The sequence below is a fragment of the Syngnathus floridae genome, chromosome 13, assembly GCF_059516105.1.
Source record: "Syngnathus floridae isolate MCC-2025c chromosome 13, RoL_Sflo_1.0, whole genome shotgun sequence".
Lineage (NCBI taxonomy): Eukaryota > Metazoa > Chordata > Actinopteri > Syngnathiformes > Syngnathidae > Syngnathus > Syngnathus floridae.
The window spans coordinates 9,031,004-9,055,843 of NC_142425.1; the positions used below are offsets into that span (position 1 = coordinate 9,031,004).

General features: G+C 40.1%; 5 protein-coding genes across 9 annotated transcripts in view; 1 reads left to right on the forward strand and 4 right to left on the reverse strand.

Moving 5' to 3' along the window:
- Positions 1-265: 265 nt before the first annotated feature.
- On the reverse strand, positions 266-3,653 carry tax1bp3 (Tax1 (human T-cell leukemia virus type I) binding protein 3). Its single transcript, XM_088394954.1, has 4 exons — positions 3,454-3,653; positions 2,155-2,274; positions 920-997; positions 266-824 (listed from the first exon to the last, which is right to left on the reverse strand). The coding sequence occupies exons 1-4, from the start codon at positions 3,490-3,492 to the stop codon at positions 672-674; spliced, it is 390 nt and encodes a 129-aa protein (XP_088251080.1). The 5' UTR covers positions 3,493-3,653; the 3' UTR covers positions 266-671.
- A 363-nt stretch (positions 3,654-4,016) lies between these two features.
- hsh2d (hematopoietic SH2 domain containing) lies at positions 4,017-6,420 on the reverse strand. The gene is made up of 6 exons (XM_088395190.1): positions 6,286-6,420; positions 5,891-6,036; positions 5,249-5,338; positions 4,972-5,137; positions 4,736-4,864; positions 4,017-4,653 (listed from the first exon to the last, which is right to left on the reverse strand). The coding sequence occupies exons 2-6, from the start codon at positions 6,007-6,009 to the stop codon at positions 4,357-4,359; spliced, it is 801 nt and encodes a 266-aa protein (XP_088251316.1). The 5' UTR covers positions 6,010-6,036; positions 6,286-6,420; the 3' UTR covers positions 4,017-4,356.
- A 1,437-nt stretch (positions 6,421-7,857) lies between these two features.
- On the reverse strand, positions 7,858-11,549 carry LOC148388530 (ras-related protein Rab-8A). Its single transcript, XM_088394279.1, has 8 exons — positions 11,354-11,549; positions 10,901-10,961; positions 10,582-10,642; positions 10,311-10,388; positions 10,091-10,180; positions 9,836-9,901; positions 9,709-9,759; positions 7,858-9,624 (listed from the first exon to the last, which is right to left on the reverse strand). The coding sequence occupies exons 1-8, from the start codon at positions 11,475-11,477 to the stop codon at positions 9,535-9,537; spliced, it is 621 nt and encodes a 206-aa protein (XP_088250405.1). The 5' UTR covers positions 11,478-11,549; the 3' UTR covers positions 7,858-9,534.
- Positions 11,550-12,041: 492 nt separating this feature from the next.
- LOC148388531 (small ribosomal subunit protein eS27-like) lies at positions 12,042-13,718 on the forward strand. The gene is made up of 4 exons (XM_088394280.1): positions 12,042-12,425; positions 12,979-13,093; positions 13,210-13,320; positions 13,407-13,718. The coding sequence occupies exons 1-4, from the start codon at positions 12,420-12,422 to the stop codon at positions 13,433-13,435; spliced, it is 261 nt and encodes an 86-aa protein (XP_088250406.1). The 5' UTR covers positions 12,042-12,419; the 3' UTR covers positions 13,436-13,718.
- The window catches only part of tpm4a (tropomyosin 4a), a 29,537-nt gene continuing 18,270 nt past the window's right edge, over positions 13,574-24,840 (reverse strand). For 3 of the 5 annotated variants that reach the window (XM_088394276.1, XM_088394273.1, XM_088394272.1), the window contains 8 exons: positions 24,009-24,134; positions 17,107-17,240; positions 16,580-16,697; positions 16,432-16,502; positions 16,218-16,293; positions 16,036-16,098; positions 15,774-15,843; positions 13,574-14,483 (listed from right to left, as the gene is read on the reverse strand). In XM_088394276.1, the coding sequence (XP_088250402.1) occupies positions 14,401-14,483; positions 15,774-15,843; positions 16,036-16,098; positions 16,218-16,293; positions 16,432-16,502; positions 16,580-16,697; positions 17,107-17,240; positions 24,009-24,134 (741 nt within the window). In that variant the 3' untranslated portion in view covers positions 13,574-14,400. Of the gene's footprint in view, positions 14,484-14,520; positions 15,085-15,773; positions 15,844-16,035; positions 16,099-16,217; positions 16,294-16,431; positions 16,503-16,579; positions 16,698-17,106; positions 17,241-21,736; positions 22,282-24,008; positions 24,135-24,840 lie in introns of those variants that run through there. The other 2 variants (XM_088394277.1, XM_088394278.1) reach the window with 2 other exon arrangements.

Genomic DNA, 24,840 nt, shown 5'->3' on the forward strand with positions numbered 1-24,840 from the left:
ACTTCCCATGAGAAGTTTCTGGAAATTTACCAGGGCATCGACTTAATGAAAAGAATCAAACTATTACATGGGACTGTTTGTACCATGAAAAGTGTGTTTCATCGCCATGGTAACAAAAGCATGGCGCTCTGAAACGCACTTTTCAAAGCAGTTGTTTTTTGTTATTTTAGGTGTTGCTTTCTAACCACACCCAGATTTTCACCGGCCATAATTATCAATTACCCCTTGCCAGTGACGAAATCCAACACAAGAAATATAACAAAAATTCAATTCTGACCGACACTGTAAGCGCAGTCTAAATTGAGTTTATTATGATGGTTGTCATCTGCAGTGAAAAATTAGTGAGCACCCACATTACAAATGCCCACAACCAAAATAATAAAATGTATTAATTACAGTAAATGTCAGGTAAAAAATATTGATAATAACCTACTGGTTTCATTCAGAATCAAAATGGTGTCTTGTTTGTACCGAAAATACATCTCTCCTCTTCAATGCTACAAAGACACGCATGTGGGTTTTTTTTTGTATTTTTTATGAGTGTTTGTGGAATAAAAAATGTCTTCCTCTTGTCCAGTGACTTAATGGAATGAAGGGACTCAAAACAGTTAGCATGGAGAACAAGTCATTCGTCATTTTTGGTCTTGGGTGGTCGCGGGAAAACCTCAGTGCTACTTTCGGACGTGTGGGCCAGTCATTGAGTTTTTCACAGCGTCTTCCAGGGACTTTCTGGTGACCAGAAGCCGCACTACATCCTCTTTTTTCTTCGTTAGTCTTTTGCGGGCCTGGTCGTGAGTTACCATGGTCATGTCCCAGCCATTTACCTGCAAACACAAAGTTGAGTTGAGTCATGTTTGTGTCTGTACAACGGTGGAGGGGGAGCGTTCACATAGCGCCCTCTAGCGGAGGTTTCAAGCACCTGCATAATTTTGTCTCCCATCATTAGGCCGGCGGTGTCTGCTGGTCCGTTTGGTGTTATTCTGGTCACATAAATGCCCTGAAAGAAAAAAAAAATAACTGATTGATTAATAAAGTGAGATTCTAAAGTAGAGCAAAAATCTTTAATCCATTTATTCAGCCACTATAAAAGCTTTTCAAGAGTACAGGACATTTTTAAAGTAATATTTTACCATATTACAGGTTAAACACTTAATATGGAGCCATACAATAAACACTTTTTGACTTCTCACTTTTTACGGTCACACAAGTGTACAAAGAAGTTAACCACACTAACTATAACTTGGAAAGCATGTGACTTACTGCTTGGAATGAAAATCTCTTTACTTCACACAACTTCTGGTGTGTGATGTTCTTCCCATGTTCTGAGACTGCTCACTTCTTATGGACAAGCCAAATAAAATGGCAAAATGCTCAGCCGACGATCGTACGGTGGCCTCCGACGTGCGCCGAAAAAGATCTTGCGTGGTGCGATGTCTCAGACCGTGGAAACTTTTCGCATATTGACTAACATGAGGCTAATAGGAAAGTAGTAGCGGTTGTCTTGACTGAGAGGTGAAGTCTTATGTCGGGCTTGAGCTACGTTTAGCCCGGGTTGTTAGCGGAAGTTATGGAAAGGTTTTGCACATATAGTAAAGACAAAAAAAAAACATTTGATATTCACGCTCACATGGACAATTTAATTTAAAGTCTTGTAGCGATTAAGCTAACATGTATACCCGTAGTCAAACCACAAGGAGGCGAACTACACTCAGATCCAAACCCAGAACTTCACTGAGACGAAGATAACCACTAGTCCAACAAGATGCCTCGACAAATATTTCAAGGTATTAATAAAAGTTGTGTGCAATATGAAGCAACAGAACCTCAATTGTGTTGTGACTGTTTTACATGCAAGATAACAAAGCTTCTGTCAACTTGGCGGCCATCTTATGACATAATCTTTGGAAGTCACCTGAGGCCTTCGGGTATGTGCTCAGGCACGTTGGTGATCACGTCTCACCACGCTGTTTGTTTCAACAGGTGGGACAACTTCATGATAACAACTTTAAGGAGAACTTTTTCTTCCATCTGATGAGATGATAATCCTCCATCATGGTTCTTTGGCACCAAGGTGCCACAGCACATTGTGAATTGCAGTTCCAGGCAGTTAATAATTAAATTTCCTTCACTTTCGGAACACTAAAGCGCACTTACTTTGTCGCTTTTGTCCTCTGAGAAGGGGTTCTGCCCCGGATCCTGGTCGATCCCCCCTCCAATGCTGAAACCCAGGATGAGATTTTCTCCCTGTCGCAACTTCTGGATCTCAATCCTTTGCTGTTTTGCAGAAGAACAGAACCGAAATTATGAGGTGGTTTCAAACGACAGGTGCTCAAGTATGCCACAGCACAAATGATTGATCGGGGAGGCGGGATCCCTTTTTTTGGAATAGAACCAGCGTGTGTGTGTGTGTCAGTGGTAGTGATGGTGAAAAACAGCTGCCAGATAGATGACTGGCGTCTCTCATCAACACAAAGACTTCTTGTGTGTGGGCGCAGGGTAAGCCGACATTCCGTCAGCAGCGCAGCTGATACAATGAAAGAAGCCTGGAGTGCTGCCTGGAAGTCATTCAGTCAATGAGGTGTCGCGAGTCACTTTCAAGACCCTCAAATAAAAACCCAGCCAAAAAGAGAAACCATTGACCATTTTAGATCAGTTGTTTGTATTAAATATATATTTCATAGCTTTTAGTTTGCTTATTTAATAAAGCATATTTTGTGCATCATTATTTTGCGCTGCATATGTTGTAAAATGTTTGTTAACTTGGTTTACACTTAGCCATAAATAACTTTGTATCACCATATGAGCATAATGACGTCACTGACGGGTCAATTTAAAAAATTGTAATTTAGAGGATTAATGAATAAATTTGGAGAATGGAAGGAATAGATAAAGCAATGGAATTAGGAGTGTATAAAATGCTATTTATCTAGCCAGATATAAATTTGTCAGTTGTACAACGATTTCATTGGCATGGACAAGGTTCAAACGGTGTACTTGGTAAGGTAAGTGATTTTACGATCAGAAGTAAACGAGATAATTCCAACAGCAAGTGAAGGCATCGCACTTCAACGGAAGCTTGAAAACACGTCATCGACGGTGACGCCCATCGGTCTATCAACAACCATTTGACAAATATAAAGCTAAATTTCCACATTTTAAATGCTTCATTGAATAATTCATTTCTTATTGCATTAAATTAAATCACTCTCCCAACGTTTTGCGTGAGCTCCTGCGTTGATGCGTTCAAGTGCCCAACAGACATGTCACCTCCCGCTAGCTAGCGGATAACTCTGCTAAAAATGTGTGAAGAAATACGAAGTTGTTGATTCTTATATGCGTCAACTACCAGCGATGGACGATTAAATATTTACTCGTATTGAGCTTCACGAAAGAATGTGAACAATGGAGTTACGTTGAGCGTCCCACTAGTCCCACTCCCAAACTTCAACTCACCACAACAGCAGTCAGCGGCTGTCCGGGGATAAAAGACATTTTGTCGCTAGTAGGACCTTGAAAAATAGTAACTAGAACAACAACTTAAACGTAAAGTTGTATAGGGAGAAAAATAAATCCAAAGTGGGTCAACTTCCTTGATTGCTACTACATGAGTTACAGCAGGGATGATCCCTTGCTGGAAAAAAAAATGGGCGCGGCCTTAAAAAAAAAAAAAATCTAACTAGCCCGGTGCATTATGGGTAATGTAGTTGTGGTAGCCTATCCAATATGATTTTGAACATTACTTCAACCATTTCCACCCTTGAATGGTCTGTTTTACTTAAATTTTATTGAAGGTACGATTTGTTTATCTAAATAAATTTATTTATTAGGACTCTAGCTTCCACTTATATGGCAACCAATCCAGGATGTCATCTACCTTTTGTCCAAAGTCATCTTGGAGCTCCAGAAAAATAGGTCTCAAATTTTGTACACCAAATAACATTTAAAAATATACTCAAGTCAGTATCCTAATTGTAATCAATATTAATCTTCAGTTAATCATCAAAAACAACACAATCGAAAAACGTACATTTAATATCATTGTGGGTCAGTGTAACGTGCACAATTTACACTTATATTGAAGGTGGGAAAAAATCGAAATCATGCTTATTCACATCATAAACACTTTAAATAAAAGTGTTCAAATGTTTAACAATGGAAAGTTCTTAAAGATTACATGCAAATACGTATAACTGTACAAAAGCAGTGATTCTTTCCCACACCACTAGAGGGAGCACACATATGATATTCATAATACACTGAGAATTGCTGGTATGGAAAATGGATGCAGAGATGGATTGTGCATTCACATTAGTAGGGTTCTTGCTGAGAAACAATCTCATTGGTGCGTTTTTTCCTTCATGCTTCTTTTACTTGGTAACCAGGAGCAAAAGGAGGAGGTGGCGAATATTCCTGCGGTAGGCTCTCGCCTTCATCGTTGTAAGCGGAGAGTGCGGCGTCGAACAACTGCTCCCAGGTCATGTCTTGCAGCTCCTCAGTCTTGAAAGATGCATTCCTCTTTGGGGTCGTCTCATCTTGGTGTTCAACGGTGGGAGCGGGGGCCTTCTCTGTGTTGGGAGGTGTGGGCAAATTCTCTGAAGGAGTCTTGAGAGGTTTGTTGTCAGTGATATATCGCTTCCTGGTCTTTGGGATGGGCTTTAGATTAGGGAGTGAAGAAGGACAAATTTAATTATTTGAAGAATAACAGAACTGCAATTTATCGTCAAATGATTCTTACCATGATCGGTTGTGTTTGGCTGAGATTATCATCGTTCTTTTGATCATCTTGATGTCCTTTTGATACTTTGAGACTCTTGCTGGACTGCACAGGATTGTTCCCGCTGTGTTTGTTCTCTGAATTTGGGATCTGGGTTAAAGCAGAGGTATAAATGAATATGCAGAATTGGCAAAAGAAAAGCTTTAGCTCGGAAAGGACAAATATCAGCAAAAGCCAAACAGAATATTGGAAGTCACCTGTGCACAAGAGAAAGTCAGCAATTCGTTGTGGGCCGCGATGGGGACCTTTCGGTGAAAGTCCACTAAGTGTTGCAAACTGGGGTGATCCCGTTTCTCACCCACAATGGCGCAAGTGCCGTCCTGCTTGGCTTCAATCATGAAATGTCTGAAGCGGCCCTCAGCACTGAGGTGGAGGAAAAAACACACAAAAGGGTGAGACTGAACTAGAAAAACAAACTCATGCAATTAGAAATATTTTTTTTTTTTTGGAACATTTTTTCTTGGGATAACTCACCGATATGAGAGTGTGTAGCCAACTCGGCTCTCGCTGATTCTGATGAGGAAGGAGCCTGGAGGCTTGGGTGTCAGAAGGTCTTCCGCAGCCCTGCACACAAAAATGAGATTTTTCAGGATTAAATTTGATCTTTGTCAGAGGTTTTAAAAACTAAACAGGGGTCCTGACCTGCCTTGTCATCAAGTTTTTCTCAGAAAATTTCAAGTTCTTAATTCCCACGGCATGTAGCAGTGCACATAATAGTTTGCTACGTTCAATTGATAAATTCAAAACAGGCCAAGTAGTTTTCTTTATCAGGAATTTAAAATAACAAAATATGACAAATTCTCATTTTGTTTGGAATTTCAAAATAAAAAGTATGATACTAAGCATTTTAACACTTTTTATACATGTTTTTGTTAAAAAAATGAAATTTCGTTATTCAACATTTTAATTTTTTTTCTTAATGTATGCCAGGCTGTTGATTTGTTATTAGACTAGATTTCTTAATTGTGTTATATTCTAAACATTTTTCATATTTTTGACTTTTAAAACTTTTTACAGTGGTAAATTATTTTGTCCTCATATCTATTCTAAGAGTGACCTAGCCTTAGATGTAAGCAATCTGGCCATTCCAGTTTCTGTTACTGTGCGGTGACTTACTTCCTGCTAATTCTCCAGTAGAACCATTCTGGGACAACTCCATTTTGGATCCAAGTGGATTGGGAAGCCACAAACCAGGTATTATTCTGAGGTTGGGGCGATGGACTCAACGTGGTCATTATAGAAAAAGCTCAAACTTGATGTGTCTGTGGAGAGATCGGAGAGAAATTAAAAATCTTTACTTTTGGACATGACAAGTGACGAAAAATATTGTCACAACTTAAATTCACAATTGTACTGTCCAGTAACACAAAATATAGCAACATACTATGTGAGAGGTATTAAAACCACATTATAATTCAATTTATTTTCATTTCACGAATTACACGCAAAATTTAATTCGAGATAAATTTGAGATATTTAGACACCTGTCCTGGCATAAGAAAGCAACTTACCTTCACAGGTAAACCCTTTGTGTGGGAATGTCAGATGAGCTTCGGGCACCTGAACAAACCTGTCCTGGGGTGGGCGGGGCACAAATGCATCATGCGGAAAAACACGGTCATATCAAGATCGTCGCGGTTGTTTGACGAGGAGAAAAACAATCTGTCAGTTTTGTCAACAATAGGGATAGTGTGAAAATATATGACAGGTGTCATTTAACTGTTTGTGGCCTACCAAAGATATCAAATAAAGTTTGGATTTTATGTTTCTTCTTGTTTCATTATAGCCGACACCTTTACAACCTAAATTAAATTATCCAAGCCCTCTCCCACTGTTAAATTGTATTAATTTACTTTAACTGTCACTTCTCGTATTTTTGTCGCATTTTCTTGGCTGCACAGCTTCTAATGTGGATATAAAATCTTTGTTGTTGTTCTATATAATCAGCAGTGATGATCCATATTAGTAATCGGTATTTTCAAAATATATATTTTTTTCCAGTTTAAACTGGTCAACATTTGAATACTGTTACACATTTTTTTGTCCTTTTAGTGGCTTCTATGATTATGACTTTTGTTTGTGTCCAAAAAACACGATGAAAGGTCAAAGTTTTCTGGGTGTTTTAATTTAGTCTTGTATGTGAATGAATTGTATACTTGAAAAGTGGGTGTATTTGTAGGTGCTGCTGTTGACGTGAGTGATTACATGTAGTTTTGGCATGCCAGGAGAACTTGTTTCGATGCTTTATGCTGCTGCTCATGCTGACTAACACTGTTGGGAAATTTCCCTATGATTGTTGTCTCCATTGAAAGCCCAAATGCACGTGCAAGGAATGTTTTTCCCCCAGAATGGTTTTTGTTGGGAGTATTTTTAACATAGTGGCACCAGCCAAATTTGGATCAAAAAAATTAAAATACCTGGTGTGAGAGATGTAACCGCACTGAAAACTAAATTGGTTTTCAAAGGACTGAAGGAACCTGTTCATCTCAAAAGACCTGTTAGGAGAGGATGGGAAGAAATGCGTCAAATGATAACCGCAGTCAAATTTGAAAGGATTAAGTGACTTAAAAAACACAAAATATTTGAATATTATACTGTCAAGTGTAGAATAAACAGTAGCTTAATTGCTTAATTGGTTTTCAATAAATTTAACATATGTAAAGATTATCAAGATGTAATATCACTGATAATAAATGGATTAACTTGCACAGATCTTGTACTGTACCCTAATTAAACTAAATGTATTACTTGGCATATACAAACACAAGTATGTTAATCCAAGTTTCATTTTCTTTCAATCCATCCTCAGTGCTGCTTTGCTGTTATTTGTACTCGTTTGCTAATATGCAAAAATTACTGCCATGACAATTCATGTTTTTGTTGAGAGACAAAGTGAGGTTCGGATCAAAGGCCTTGTCATTATTTTCCCATAAGAACACACCTCGGAAAGGATTACGATAGCAAACTACTTAATTTGGGTGGAGGCATTCATTTCAAGTGACTGTCAACGCGAACATGTGAAACAAAGGCGAGCATGACGGGCGGACCAAGAGTTCCAAACTGCAATGGAAACACGCTGAACGTTTTCAATCCCATCTTTTAATAAATCATCCAAAGTACACTTTATCTACAGAAGATGTGTAGACCAATCAGATTTATGAAACTACAGTACAATCGTAGATCTTATTTACAATTTCTGAATTATGTCAGGACTTCCTCACACAATGAAATGTAAATTCAGGTTGGGGAATTTTTTTTTTTCATAACCGCCCAAATAGAATTTTTTTTTTTTTTTTAATAATCACGCAAACTTGAGATTTAAATCCACAGGTAGAGAATCAGAGAGGTCATTTTGAATCAACTATTTTCTATATTTTCACATACGATATGAATTTGGAGTGACAGCAAGACAATAAAATAGCAAATATACTCTGCACATTTCTCAAATAAAGCTCTTTTGAGGTTCGTATGCACCCGGAATGCATAGTTCAGATGGCTGTGCTAAGACGTAACGAGCGTAGGACTAAATCAAATGTCCACATAGCTGGAAACATTTGAACTTCACTAACAGGGAAAAGCGCACGCGCGTCTTCACACATTGGCCATCTTCATTTTTTTCCTAAAACGCATTTCAGTGCTCGGGTGTGCTTGTGCATGAATAGGTTCGCTTTCAGCTAAGACTTGCAACAAATACAGTCAACAAACGTGAAGAAACAACAGATCCAATAATGATATTTTTGTCTTTTGTACATAAGAACAGAGAAGGAGGGGAAAAGTGCATGATGAATAAGAACATAAAAGGGCACTTTGTCATTTTGGTGCTCTGTTCTGTGTTTTTTTTTTTTTGTTTTTGTTTTTTTCCGCTCCATAAATACTGCTACAGCTCAGCCCCCATCTAAGGCCCTCAAAACAGTCGTGTACGTGATTCCCCACTGGAAACTAGACACTGGAAGAAGTAGAAATGCATAAAAAAAAAAGATTTTAAATTGTTGCGTCTTTGTGCTGCTATAACACGGTTTCCTTTGGGGGGGGGGGTGACTGCATACATCAGAGCGTCAGCCATCTTTGTGCCTTGAATATAAACATTGTCAGTGAGTCAAGCCCGACTGGCCTCAAATGACAACAGACTGCGCACCCAAGTGTTCACAAAAAGAAAGGTCTCAGCTTGGTGGGGGTAAATATAAGGCCCAGTGTTTACGTGACGAGTAATATGTTTCATAAGGTGGTGGTGTGGGTGGGAGCTAATCGTGGAACCTTGACTTTAACGGCTAATTGAATCTAAATGTGAACAGAGACGCAGCATTTACATGGTGCCGTCTCTGATTGTGGGGAATGAAGAATGCCCAGTTGGCTTCCAAAACAGCAAAAATCATTTCAAATATGAAAAAAAAAAAAGGGGTCAATTAGTACTTTGGCCTGTGTCGGGATATTCAAAAAAAAGCTTTAAAAATGGTGGTGGTGGTGGTGGTGGTGGTGATGGGGGGTGTTATTTAAAAGTCAATAAAATCTATGGAGGTAGCACTGGTACAAGACATATTGGCGTCAGCACGCATGTAACAGGCCACCGTTGTTCAATTCACAGGAGTCACGGGAAGACTGGTTGCTATAAAGCCACGCTGGGTGGTGAAGACAGCCGAGCGAAAAAAAAGGAAGACAGGTTACGAGTACGTTTGAAAGGAGAGATCCGGCTCTGTCCAGTTCTGTCCAGCGGAGGGGAAGGACAAAAGTTAAGGCGATCGATGGTGGATGCCGACGGAGGTTCACAGCAGCGAGCAGCGGAAGAAGCTGCTCTTCTTGGGCTGCTCTGTGATCTTCACTCCTTGGTTGCTGCCTTGGGGGTTGTTGCCCTCCTGAAAAACATCACCAACAAGGAAGGCTCAGCAAATTTTCAGATTCTAATTATTAATGCTACGATGAGGCTGATGTCTGCTCACCAGCTTCTTATCCATTTTTGCTTTGATATCTCGGGCGAGGGATAAGAAGGCCTGCACATGAACGTTGAGATGTTATTCAAAGCACCGGGCTGGGGTTAACGTTTGCAATTGTGAAGCGTGAACGTACGTTCTCCACGTTGATGTTGGCCTTTGCGCTGGTCTCCATGAACTTGATGCCGTACTCCAAAGCCAGCTACAAAGAAATACAGGAAGACAAAATCTGATCTCATGAGACTTTTTGACACGTATTTTCAAATTTGCTGGAAATTCAACTATTCATAGTTTTTGTGCTCAGGTCAAGCAATAAAAGCATATTATTATAATTATAGAAATTTATTGAGAGGCACCCGGCATGCATCTTTGTCATCAACATAACACAAACCTTCTCTCCCTTTTCTTTCGACACCTGTCGCTTGTCATTGACGTCACATTTGTTGCCGAGGACCATCCTCTCGACGTCTGCAGAAGCATGCTGGTGACGCAAGAGTCACATTGTGAATTTTGTATAAAAAAAAAAATAATAATACACAGACACGCATATGGGAGTCATGTTGCATGTAAATAATGTGGGATATATAAAAATTAATGTTCCTAACATTTACCTCCTCTATGTTTCGTATCCAGTTCTTAATGTTGTCAAAGGACTTCTCGTTGGTGATGTCGTATACTAGCATGATGCCCTGCAGAATTCATACAAGATCAAATGTAAGCGAACAACAAAGACATTCAGTACAAATGGAGGAAAATTAAGAGCAGTTTTCAGCAGCACCTAAAAAAAAAGTTACAAAAAATTCGCATCAATACGATGAGGTTATCGACGACTTTCTCCATACTAGTGTCGACTTGAATTAAACTGAATGATGAGCATCCTACCATGGCTCCTCTGTAATAGGCTGTTGTGATGGTCCTGAATCTCTCCTGGCCTGCTGTATCCCTGCATGGGAACAATTATAAGAAATTCATTCTTTCACTGTGGACATGATCAAAAATCAAATTATTACAGATTATACGTTTTGACAACTGAGAAAGGTGCACCTGTACGTGCATCATCAGTGGCTATGTTAATACATAAGCAATGAAAAGTTAAAGCGTAACACACCACCAAAGAATGAAAAAAAAAATGACACTCCGGATGCTGAATGGCTGAGCTTGCACTCTCAGCATGTGATTGACAGTGTGTGACAGATCTTACCATATCTGTAGCTTGATCTTCTTCCCGTCTAGTTCTATTGTTCTGATCTTGAAGTCAATACCTAAAAAATGTACAGTTTGATCACGAAGAGGTCGGATAAGTGTAGATATAGTGAATTCTATGGATGGTTTACGTAGAACTTCCGCTCTGTATGGTTTCGCACTCAGATGGTAGTGAGAAAAATGATACAGCTATCTGAGCTAGCTGTTAGCTTTAGCCATTCGGCAGGAAATTGTTTTGTGGAAAATACTTAATGTCACGTTGGTTGGAGAGAGCAATGCGCAAACATTACGTTAAAGGAGCTTTTTAAGTTCGAGTTCACGTTGAGAGGGAGAAAAAGTCCCTTGAGCGAGCTGCTTCCTGGCTTCAAAAAGTTAGCAAATTAGCATTGACGGGATGGGCAGCTCCTCGGACCACTTTGTCGGCCACATTCACAGTTGGACACGTACTCACCTATGGTGGAGATGAACGTCGAGTTGAAGGCGTCCTCTGAGAACCTAAACAGCACGCACGTCTTCCCCACCCCGGAGTCGCCGATTAAAAGTAGTTTGAACAAGTAGTCGTAAGTCTTCGCCATGTTATTAACTAGAGCTTTACCGCTGCGGATATCCCGCCTGTTTTGACGTCATCAGGTGTTTGCAGCCTGCCTATTGGTCGGACCAGCTGTCTGTTATTGGTGCCCTCGTGGCTCCGGAAATCCGGGTTGGGTGTGTTGCCCCAAATTGCAGAGGTGCAAAGTAAAAATATGATTTTAGGCATCTCACTACATTTAAAAATAAATTCACATACTTTTTACTCTTCATGTTGTCAAAATAACCTCGTTTCTTTAATTCAAGTGCTGCAGAGTCAAGTATAAATACTTAGTTACTTTAATTTTAACTTAGTAATTTTTTTACTGACAACTTTTTTAAATCACACACTTTTTACTTTGTCAAAATAGACTCGTTTATTATTATTTTTTACAGTGTTGAGGAGTAACCAAGTAAATTTTTGTGACTACTTAAGTAGAATTTTCAAGTATCATTACTTTACTTGAATATTAGATTTTAGGTGGCTTTTTACTTTTCCATCATATATGCTGCTTTTGCTTGCTATTTTTTTCAACCTCTGCAAATTTATACACGACTGAATAAATAAACAGGAAATATTAATGATCAAGCAAGAGATTTTGAGAAGCAAGATATTCCCCATTATTTAAGAGAATTGCTTATTGACTAGAAGAATGATTTTTCGTGTAAATGTTGCCTACAAACCACTTTGGCTCATTTAATAAACGACAAAGGCACTGTAAGGTAAAGATGAAGTTTCATGGACCAGTTCAACCGGCTGTGTCCTCTGTGAGATGCCAAGTCCGCCTGCTCCACCAGCTCTGGTAGTACTCAAATCTGAACGTTCACACAAACCAACGGCAAAATCTATCCAGGGACACACACTTCGTTAGACTCTGACATATTTTTTAATAATTATTTTGTATTTTTTTTTTTGGGAAGTAGAGAAGAAATTGTGTGATTTAAGCAAAATGGGTGTAAGTAAGATTTTCTCACTTTTAATTTATTACTGTATAGCTATTTTAATATTTACTTAGTAGAAACAATAAAATTAAATAAATATTCGATTTGCTCGGGCATGTCCGAGAACCTGCATTCAATAATAGTCAAATTTCAGTGATGAGAAATTTGCGTTAGTATCGAATAAGGGCTAAATCATCAACCTAAATCTTCTGCTTTGTATGATACTTATAAACCAAGGGTGTGTTCAGACAGTTTGTGGGCACATTCTTGTCTTGATTCCATTTGGCTAATTGACACAATGGCACGGAACTGTTTGTGTACTTTAATGTGTGTCATTTTGTGTTCTCTCGCTTTCTTTCTTTCTTTTTTTTTTAAATGCTTTTACTCTATACTCTTAATTGGTTAGGGATGCAAACTATTGGGAAAAACTATATAAAAATCAGTCAACTAAGTATAATACATTATAACGCAGCAAAAACAGATTAGATTGACCCCCCCCAAAAAAAAGCAGTGCAGTGCAAGAGAAGAATTTCTGGAAGTGTATTCAACGTGTGTTATGCATTTCAGAGACGTAGAATTGAGGACATGATGTACCCTACTCTTGCTGACGAGAAGGCCAGACACAAGAAGAAACGTCTGGTGCAGTCCCCTAATAGCTATTTCTTGGATGTCAAATGCATGGGTAAGGCACACGTATGAAGATTGTATGATTTCACAATCGATGAGTGTGCAGGCACCCCAGAAACCAATCTAAAAAAAAAAAAAAAAATCCTCTATGATATCCATTTGAAATACCAGGTTGCTACAGGATCACTACCATCTACAGTCATGCCCAGACAGTGGTGCCTTGTGCTGGCTGCTCGATAATCCTCTGCAGGCCCAGTGGAGGCAAATGCAGGCTAACTACGGGTGAGAACTGTTAAATTTTCATTTTCTGCTTCTAAGCGATTCACGCGAGGTGTAACAAACACAGAGAATGTCTCTTGCTCATCCAGGATGTGCCTTCAGAAGGAAATATTACTGAGCGGAAATGTGGCAGCACACACCCTGACTGGCAAGATCACCGACAAATAGGAGTGTGTCAACTACGGATGGATTGGTCGGACAAATTCAATAATCGTAAATCGATGAAATCTACAAAAAAAAAAAAGTCAAAAAGCAGTTAATGTTTCTGTAAAACATTTATTAGGTGACATGGAGGGAATTTGGTCAATTAAGTACTTCAAAATGTATTTAATAATAATTGGCTGCATTTTAAATGACCCTGGCATGAGATGAGATTAAAAAAAAAAGGTGTTGACCATTTATTGTGCGTGTTGTGAGTTTTCTTTGGTCTTGAAAGTTCCCCTGGCATCAACAAGTGATAAAAAAATAACAAAAATGAGGCAGTGCTAAACCTAACATTATTTTTTTATATACAATAAAGAACTGTGAGTGATCTGATTTGATAATGTTTCCAGTAGTTTGGGGTTACACTTGCATTTGTAATCAAAATATTGGCAACATTATTGCAATTTTAACTCATAGGTAATATAGGTAATACTTTTGAATTAATTTTATTGTACCAGACAGACCTAAAGAAAAAAAAAAGCCCATTATGACACGCGTTTGACTGACAATAGCTGGATTTCACCACAGGGTGGCGCTTACGAGTCATGCCACCATTGAGAGGAGTTAAAAAAAAAAAAAACTCATATGCTTCTTCCACAACTGGGAAGTGTGGCTGGATGAAGAAAAAAAAATTTTCAAAGTGAACAATTTTTGTTTAAAGTGGTCAAAATAAATTGTTGGGAAGCAATTTGTGCAGTTTAACTGGAACTGTGTGTTTAACTTCTCGCCTTAAGAACAAAATGGCATCTTATAAAAATATAAAAAGAACATCAAGGGACATTAAGTGAATCCCTCTTACTCAAGGAATGCTGCGGGATGGAGTTGAACATTTGTGAAATGTTACATCTCATCCATGTGTGTGTTTGTGTGTGTGTGTGCTTATAAGCTGTTTAGTTCCTGCAGGGTCTGGTCCAGGACTTGATGCATGTCCAGATTCTCCTCTTTGGCATGTGACAGTTTTTCTGCAAAGAGAAGTCGACACAATTAACCCTCGACTATTGTGAAATAAAACAAAGCATTCGAGCGTGATTATTATTAATTTTGCTTCTCTCACAACAAACTTGTGTCCCCACAGACACTATTTTGGTTAAGTTGTGCAACATGCAGACAATCCCAACCACAATGATGTGCTTATCATGCAACCAGCAGATGCCTTGCTAGGGGAATGAAAAATACGGTTAAAGTAGGTATCGGTACTTGGTATCGGTAAATACTCAATTGTAAGTACTCACACTCTTTCAGGGAAAAAAATGGTAAAATAAAAAAAATCAGGTCAAAGAGGAACACAAAGTCTCACCTTAGTCTTTGTCAAAGAATAAATTATGTGCTGTTTTACGCGACTACTTGAGCATGAATGATGGGAAAAACACGAGCGGCGGCTATGTAGGAAAGAGAAAGCTTTTAATTGGCATTTGATAAGAAGGACAGAAGGCACGTTGGAAAGATGAATTTGGGCAAAGGAAAAGAGCCAAAAGCGCATCTACAGAGACGTCATGTCATTGAGGGCATGGTCCAGCTCCTCACTAATGGCCTTGTACTTCAGCTTCTGAGCGTAGAGCTCGTCTGGAGGTCGGCAAGTACGGGCGGGTGTTGAGGAGAGCGGAGCCGAAAAGCGGAGCGAGAGGCAGGCAGGCAGGCAGGCAGAGGGAGGAAGGACAAGAGGGGGAAAAGAAACAAAAGAGGTCAGCAAGAAAATGAATGAATGAATGAATGCTTGTCCTTCTCGCCGCAAAAAAAAAAAACACTAGCAACATTTTGACAACAGCTGCTCAATTCCAACAGAGCCAGCAAAATGAAGAAAAGCCGCGGCAAGACACCCACATATTGGGAACGAACCAATCAGATTGAGAGCATATATTTTATATTTAACACAGTAGTGGTCAACTAACCAATCAGAACGAGGGCAAATATACAGAGTAGTGATCATTTCTTTTTATTTTGTTTATGATGTATCTGTTCTCGGTTGTCAAAGTTGGTGTCACTTTTTTATTTTTATTGGCTTTTGGAGCAAAATTGTTGTCGCACCATTAATTCTGCCTAGCAACATGGCTTGAAACAAGTAACATGACCCGATAATGGTCAAAAAAGTTATTGTTATAGGTGTCGTGTAATGCATTTTTTTTCCTTTTCATTGTGGCCATTTATTTGCAATGTTCATCTGATTTTATTTTAGTTTTAGGATGTTCTTTTTATGTATTTATTTTTCTTTTCAGAGCATGTTTGTATTGTATTGTCTATTTTTGCACACATACCTTCCAGGTCATCGATGGACTTTTCCAGTTTGGCCACTGTCCTCTCTGCAAACTCTGCACGAGTTTCAGCCTGATGGGAACACGACAAGCTACGATTACTTCCTTATAGCTCCCTGGGTTACGATTTGAAAATTTATTTTCAAGGTTGTTAAAGAGAAAAATGAAACTGGAAACAAATGATCATGGACCACCACTGGATGCTATATGTATGTATGAAAATGTATGTGAAAGAATATGTGGACGAATAGAACAAGAAACGCACCTCCTTCAGTTTGTCAGTAAGAATTTTGATCTCCTCCTCGTACTTGTCCTCCTTTTCTGAGTACTATTGACAAACACAACACACACAGTATTAGCCAACGCGGTAGCTAGTTTTCTTTCCGCTGTTGTTGATCGCACATAAATCCAAAAGAAAACATTTGAATTCTTATCTGACTTCTTCACCTTCTCTGACTGGGCTTCTAAAGACTTCAGGTTGTTGGTCACATTTTTCAGCTCCTCCTCCAGGTCGGCAGCTTTACTGTGGAAACATGAGATATTCTTTTCAATTAAAACCCTGATTATTACATTCCAGCTTCATCAGGGTCGTGGATTAAGGTAAACATTTAAATAAAAATTTTTGCCCTGACTGCACATCATGAAAATTTGAGGGCGTTACCATTCTGAGAGCTCGGCCCTTTCCTCAGCCCGCTCCAGATCTAACTCCAGGATGACCAGTTTGCGAGCCACCTGAAGAAAGAATTACGGGATTTTAAAATATTTGGAGTCAGTCTCGTTTTGTAAAAGTCTCCGACTCGTTATCTCACCTCTTCATATTTGCGGTCGGCCTCCTCAGCGATGTGCTTTGCCTCCTTCAGCTGCATCTCTTGAATCTCCATCTTCTCCTCGTCCTTCATCGCTCGGGTTTCAATCACCTTCATTCCTCTAAAGCAGGACCAAAGATAAAATCAAGTCAAATATTAAAAAAAAAAACTTCTGAAATGCTTAAATTATTGGCAATAATTTGAATGTTGACATTGTAAACCTGATTCATAATGAGCTAGCTGCTAGCATTAACTGGTTAGCTTACTGACCTGCTTAGAGGTTTAGCATTCTATTCATGGTTTAATATCTAAAAAATTATGTATTTACTTGCTTGTACATATATGCTAACAAACTAGCAATGATAATAACTGTATTGCAAGAGGAAGTATGACATCATGGTATCAATGCCCAGATATCATGCAATGCTCTCTGGGGAGTTAGTTCAGTGGTTTGCAATTGCACATGGGTAATAGGAAACGCAAAAGGGACCGCCACAACTGCACGTGTCACTCGAGAAAAAGCGGCTAACCTCTCGCTCTCATCTGCAGCCTTCTCGGCCTCCTCCAGTTTCTGCAGCGCTGTGGCCAGCCTCTCTTGGGCCCGGTCCAACTCCTCCTCCACCAGCTGGATGCGACGGTTCAGAGCTGCGACATCGCCCTCTGCCTGAAAGACCGCAGGAAAGGGGGGAAGATACATTTAGTCATTCATTCATTCGACTTTAACTCATCCAAGATGGTGCACCCTTCCCCCCCACTGAATTGAACAGGAAGCGAAGAAGATGGCACCAACAGGGAAGATTGAGAATCTTGACGGCTTGATATAGACCAGAAAAAAAAGGACCTACATGTCATAACTAACTGATGTCCCCTCATTTACACTTCAAGAGGGAAAAGACAATAAACAGAGAACGGTATAGGAATGTCTTCTGAGTGGGTTGCATACTTGAGACACGTGAACGATTCAATTCTACTCAAAAAGATCAAAGTACGGTAGTCAGTGTTTCTATTTGCACATAGAAATTGCCACTTAGTGAAACCTCAAGCACTAAAAATGTACTCTTGACTCTGGAAAGAGAGCAGCTGGCAGTTTCTTAGACAAACACCATTCTGTGTTCAGGGCAGAAGTTAGTAGGTCAGTAACTCATTAAGCTCGTCATGCTGTCCAGAAGTCAGATTTCCAGTGAGCCAAAGTGCTCAGCGGTGGGCCAGCTCATGAAAAACACTTTGAGGCCATAAATATATAAAGAAAAGGAATTCAGACGAAGCCTTAAAAAAAAGTTAAAGTTGAAAAATGTTGTTTGATTAGCGGACAATGTGGTCTCGCTAAAAATCGTTGACCCACTGCCCAATAAATGCTGACCTTTGTTCAGCACACACAAAAACAGCTGGAACTCCGTCTCCAAGAAAAAGTATTCAAATTGGTACGTCCACATAAGGAAGTACATGACGAAAACCACCAGGTCCTACTTTGATAGAATTGAAATCCAAAGTCTGGGCCACTTTGGTAGCTAATATGCACTGCTACATTTAGGAGTGGCCGTCACTGGGTCGCTTGGCTATTTCAGGAAATGAAGCCATGGTTTCCTTTTGAAAGCAACGCAATTTATTCATGTTGTTTAAATCATCCAGAAACTTTTTCCACCTCGCAATTTCTCTCGCTTACTTTCACTATTTTCCAGAGTCCGACTGGGCTGCTACTGACATCAGGCAGGAAATGTCTGACGAATCAAAGCCGACGTGTGTTAAAACAGTTAGCAGCTGATAAGAGGAGAAAACCTAAAGCGGCCGCCACGAGATGAATGAAAATCTCAACGCCGTCAAATCTACTTTGAGCAGGCCGACATTTGTCGACAGCACATGTGGCTCGAGAGAACAGAAATTGGGTGGAACCTGAAATAACAGAAATGACCTACTACTTCCTGAATTGTATGCAACGACGAACAGTTGGCGTTACAAACAAACAGGCTTTTCATGAGCATTCGGTCAACTAGACTAGACGACGTAGCGCACTTCCAGACATACACACTCCAAACAAACACTCATTCAAACAAGCGCGACCTTCCCTCAAACACCGACATAATTGCTAGCTAGCCAACTAGCTAGAACGGTGTCAGTTGTCACGCGGCGCGCTAACTCAAAGCCAAACTCCACAAATTGGTACAAAACGAGTTAAGTCTTCTAAACCACATTCTTCACTTATCACTTTTATTATTTGACCTTAAAAGATACACGGAAATTATGTATTGAAGGGACTTTTACGGAGAAAATGAAGGACAGTGAATCTAATTACGAGCTAATTCCAGGGCAGTGGGCTAATGAGCGACACAACGCCGCTGTGCTTCAGTGGAAGTTATTCCTGACGAGAATACTCCCTACCCAATACGAGAATATAGGTGAGTGCAGTGGAACCTTGAAAGCCAAAACTAGCAAGGAGTTGCTTTCATACTAGTCAGCTCCTATTAGAAGATTTATTCCATTTCATACCGCAACATTTGTTGTTTGTTTGGTCTTCTTTTTTCCTACATCTGTATTATTTGTCTTAGTCACTCAAGTAATTGGGACAGCTAAACATCTTAAATCTTGAGAGTAAATCTGGCTTTTGCTGGCAAGGATTGTACAGATCATTTCAACTAAATCACACAGTCTTGGTGGACATAATCACATCATTATCTCGCCGCCGCAAAGCCACCGACGTGGGAGTGTTCTCCCCGCTGACGACACACAACCGATATGCGTTATATTTGGAAAGTTGAGCTAGTTCCTAGGATGAATTCCAAAGAAAACACAGAAACCAGGAAGTCATTCTTTCCACAGAATTTCGAGTGTGAGAGAAGCAGAAGCCCGCGACGGCAGACTTGATGACAACTTGAATTTTTCTATGCCAAGTCGTGAGGAAAGTTAAGCTGATGATGGAAAAGAGCGGCATTCTTCAACCCACTTCTGCATATTCTTGGGCGTAAATGATTGATAGTGACAAGAATAACTGGAATTGTTTCAATATTGAGCAAGAGTCCCATGGGATTGTTGTACTCGCCATTTTGTAATTCTATCTACTCTACATTCTTCAAAATGTGAACCCTTATATTTTTGGTTTTTGATCATGAATGGTTGGCAGAAGTGTTGCTTCTGTTAAGTCTGTGGTTTTATTTTGGCTACACTTCTACTTCCTGTTTTCTTTGTTCCTTATCCTGTCGAATCTTCAGTCACCGGTGTCGTGAATTTGGATTCATCTGTACTAAATTAGCCGTCGACTGGCTAGCAACTACTTGCCTGTTCGTCAGCTCAAACACATTCATTCAATTAAACTAGAAGGAAAATATTGCAAATCAAAATTTGAACAAACTGAGAGTCTACCATGGGTAGAGTAGCTGCCAAGAGTTGAAAAGGGAAGATGAATGTGTGGAAATAAAACTTGATGTTTCCAGTTGCGCCATTTTTTTTTTCTTGAACGAACCAGACAGAAAGAGTTGAGCTTTGAATGAATAGCTGTTTTTTTTGGTCCACTGAACCCGCAATGAATTGCACACACTTCATCTTCCTGTGAGACTGAGCCCACAGTGACAGGAAGTGCAGGCCAGATTTGGCAGGCGACATCCTGGGCAGGGTTGACAAGGTTTTTTCAAGCATGCACGCTTTATGGTAAACAAAATGCGGCTTAGGGAAAAAAAAAAAAGGAAGTCTGGTTTGGATCTATAAATAAACTATGTATAGAAGTTAAAACACAACCAGATCAAATGGAAGACGTCACTGCAGTCCTGCACGTTAACACTTTCAAAGTGCCTGAAACAACAGAAAGTAAAAATAACAAAGAGCCAGTACATTTTGCGGCCTCTGTGTCTTGTGTCCACGCTGCGAAACAATGATTCACTACAAGAACACTCAGCAACGTTTCTCTTTTTGATCTCTCTGTGCGCCAATGAAAGCACTTTTGCGCCAAGGAATAACTCCAGGTCGTCCTAATTATTCACATATGGGAGGCCGGCACTCAACCACACAACAGGATCCTCCATTCAACTTTAGAAGCATGCAGGAGGATAATATTTTGACCACAAATGCTATTTCATTGTTTAATTTTATTGCGATCAGAACTGAATGATAGCCATTGATGAATATCTTTTCATCAAATCATCTATCATATCTTTATCATTACAACGTGCCATAAATGCGACTAAACTGCATTACCCAAGTGTGCTTGCTAAGCGTTTCCATTCTCCTGACTTTTCGACTGTGAACTTATAAAAGCCCTGATGTGAATCATGTCTAGAGGCAGAAGGTGACACATAAAATAAAAGGAGGATGGGTTACTTGATTGAGGAAGCGTTGATGGGACTAGTCATGACAAAGAAAGATCATACCAATTTTTCAAGTATCCATATAAGTCCATGTCTCTCCAATAAGTAAGCAGAGACATAGCTTGAATTAGGGGGACATTAATTCCTTTTCTATAACACATATGCTAATCAGAGTTAGTGTTAGCCTATCCCAGCTGACTTTGGGAGAGAGAGATATCCTATAGGTTGAAATACTGGATCAATGGACTCCAATGCAAATAAAAGTAAACTTTGGTCTAAAACCTTGTGATGTTTGTCTGATAGCTTAAGAGTAGCTGACGGGGGAAAAAAAAATCTGATCCTGCAAATTTTAGTGTGAAATGCCTAGCTTTGTCAACTGCAAGACATAATGGCCTGATCAAATATTGCTACTTGGTATGGGCAAGTATTCAAATGTCAGAATAAAAGACATGTATTTTGAATATGCAAAATGTAATATAAACTGTATTTTAAATGCAGATGTTGTTTAGTAATATATGAAGTTTTGTTTTCTTTACAAAATGTTGATTATAAGTATATATGTAAAACTTTTGGAGATTTCGTCCTGAGCATCAAGCTGCATCGCGCATGCGTATAGCCTAGCAGGAATCACAACCCCCCCCCCCCTTCCCAAAAGGGACCAACGCCTTGCATTGTGGCACAACCACAACCGGCAACCAATCAATGGCACGGCTTTATTATTCGCCTTTATTCTACTGCTACCGCCGAATAACGAAACTACACCAATAGCCGAACTATCACGTATTTTCTTTAACTTCCACTGCTAAAATTAACCACCCTTAATGCGACATAAGCTTGCGGGAAAAGGACAAGAACTTGATTGTCTCACTTTCTCCCGGAGCTCTCGTTCGCTGTCCAGTTCCCTCTGCAGGACCTGAGCCCGGTCTTCGGCGTCGTCCGCCTGCTGCTGCAAACTCTGGATCTTCCTTTTAACAGCATCCAAAGAGTTCAAACCTGCCATTGTCGACTGATTTATGACTTAAACTTTACGCTACACGTGGACGGAAGGGGAAAACGATGCCCCCAAAAAGGAGCTAAAAAGCGCCCGTACGGGTCTTGTTTGAAAACAAATGGGGGAAAAAAGAACTAAATGAGGATAAACGTAACTCCAATTTTTGAATGAACAAAAAGCAAAACAAAACCCAAAAATACGGTCCGTCCAAATCGCGACAACGGAGATGTTCAACAAAAAATGAGAGATAAAACCAGAAAGTACGAATGCTCAAGGGGTCCGCGGAATGTTTTCTTTGAGTGCCGGGGAATGAATGAAAGCTGGAAGTAGTGGGGGAAAGGTAAGCGGTCCAGGGGAATGTGGCAGTTTTTTGGTCCGGACACTTGGAGGGATAAAGGAAGGCTGAGTGGAGGAGAGAGTCGCACTGTGGAGGCCGGAGGAGGAGAGACGTGATTGGATGGTGAGGTCACCGGGGGGCGGGGCTTACGGTTTGAGTATGAGTAAAAAAAGTGATCACTTCGATATGGCTTGCAAAGAAATACCCGGATGTAGAGTATGGATCATAATAGTACTACAAGCCAGCAAGCTTAAATTCGGTGGCTTAATAAAAAAAAGTCTCTCACTCTCACTCATTTAGTGACTTTTCAATACTTGGCAAAAGATGCTCAAGTTTGCACTGTACATTAAAAGGATGCTTGGAGACAAACACATAGGCCATCAGCTTGTGGAGCATGAGAACCCTTGGACTCATCCGCTACTTTGTCTGATTTGTAACGGAAATGCTGGAAGGGTCGATTTCATTGGAGACAGGAGCGCTGGCTTTTTTGTTTGCCTTAGCTGCATTCCTGACATTCCAGAGAAGCCCCCCCCCCTCCGACCACAGTGCCCCGAAGAAGTAATTGTTTTCACCGCTGCTATCATTAGCTGATCTGTGTCTACGTGGTGCCACTGCGTCTTCCCTTTCTCTCGAGCTTTAGTGCTACAGATCTTGGGATCAGAAGCTTCTGTGGAATGCATGGCTGCTTGACTTAGCAGTCAACTGCAATGACCCACTTGTGATCAAAACAATATCAATCACTTATGCACTTGAGTGGCACTCAAATCTCAACCCTAAATTCAACACCTCATGCGTTGACGCCCTCGTTTATTATCATGGTTGTAGTTTGCAGAAGTGTGCAAATGCAAACTAAATACTGAGAACTGCTTTCTTCTGCTAGTATGCAAAATGAAACCACAACAATAAAAATAAATTCCAATCAAAATGGAGCTTTCTGATCTTTGTAAAGGCAAATTTATGAGATATAACGCATTAAGACGGCCCTCTTTGTAGGGTAAGCCATAAGTGCCCGTGGGATTTAGTGACAGGACATTTGAAAGACTACAAATGGCTTTTGATCACTCTCGAAAACACAACTGGAGCTGATAGCTCTTAGAAGTATTCTGTGAGTTTATTTAACCGGAGTAGGAGCTTAATCCGGCGTGACTCACTGACACACTTCCCTTTCCTTTGTGTGTCCTGGTACATTGCATTTCCCCGGGATATCCTCAAACAGCGACTACTTTCTTCATTCTGTTTACTCGGTAGTCTTACAAAAATGGCCGCCTGCTGGTGATGGGCCGTTTTATATTATAACGAAATATGCTTGGATTAGTCACCTTTGTCATTTACTTTGTACTGCTGCCAATAATCCGAATTTGTGGTGTGATTTAGCCAAAGGAGAAGAAAAAATAAATAGATGGATAGTATGAATGGACCCGTTTCAACTTTCACTGACTTTTGGGTGGAAGAACATAAAGGAGAATGTTGAAAAGTGAACTATGACCCGTTGATGTGGTTTGTGTGTGCATGCGTGTCTTGGTAGAAGCGAGCGCTCATCTTTCAGGAGCGGCTGCACAGGAATGCGCAGAGTGCCTGAAGAGGTCCAAAGCGTTCCCGTTGGATCAAAGTGAAGCCACAGCTGGCTCTCACTTCTACATAGCCCAGCTGTGGGATCGCAGGCTCCGTAGTGCTCAATACGGCTTTGCCGTGAGCCCAGTTTGGGATTCAGCAAGTTATTAAGATGAAGGGAAAGTGAGTCGAGTTGAGTGATGTGAAAGTTATTTGACTCCTGCTTTGAGAGTGACTCAGTGTGCGTGTGTGCTTGCTCACGTCGGCAGCTTTCTTCTCAGACAGTTCCAGTTTTTCCTGAGCATCCTTCAGGCCCTCAGAGAACTTGTCCAGTTCATCCTCTGTCTGCTTCATCTTCTTCTGGAGGTCGAGCAGCTCTTCTTCTAGCTGTAGATGAAAAAAAAAACAGAAAATTTGAGAAATTAGGGTCTCGGTTGATATGCAGTATTTGTCATGTCAATTTTTTCTTTTTCATTAAGTTTAATTACAATTTCTGCTCACTCACTGATTGGATGTTTCATTCTTTCATGGGGAGCTAAGTAGCATCCCTTTCACATTGACCTTTGACCTTATCTATTGAACAAAATTGGCATCATTTGAAATTTGAGAATGAAGTAATCAATGCACTTATACCAACTAGATATTTGCTGTATATTTAAATAGCTTGCTGTTGACTCTCTAGCCCCCCCCCCCCACACACACACACACACTGATAAGAGTTACACTTATAGTTCCCAATCAATGTCCCCACTTAAGTGTCCAAAATTAGTGTCGTTATCGGTGAGCAGGCACTTAACAGTCAGCCGAGTGTGTGGTAAATATCTCACGGCTTATGAAGTGTGTTGGATTGTCCACCTGTCAAATGAGCTCTCTTAGGTCCTCATCTGTTTTGTGTTCCTATTGGTTATTTTCTATCGAGTACAACTACAACAGAAAACCTCTGAGTTGTCTTTGTTTTTCTTGACTTCAGCAAGTGTTGCTCTTTGCAGTTCGAGCAATGCCAAGATATGCAATAGAGTAAATGAACACCGGGGAATGTAAATTTGCGAGCAAAAGTGCTTCCAGAAGGTCTCCGCTGAGTTTTGTGTATTTG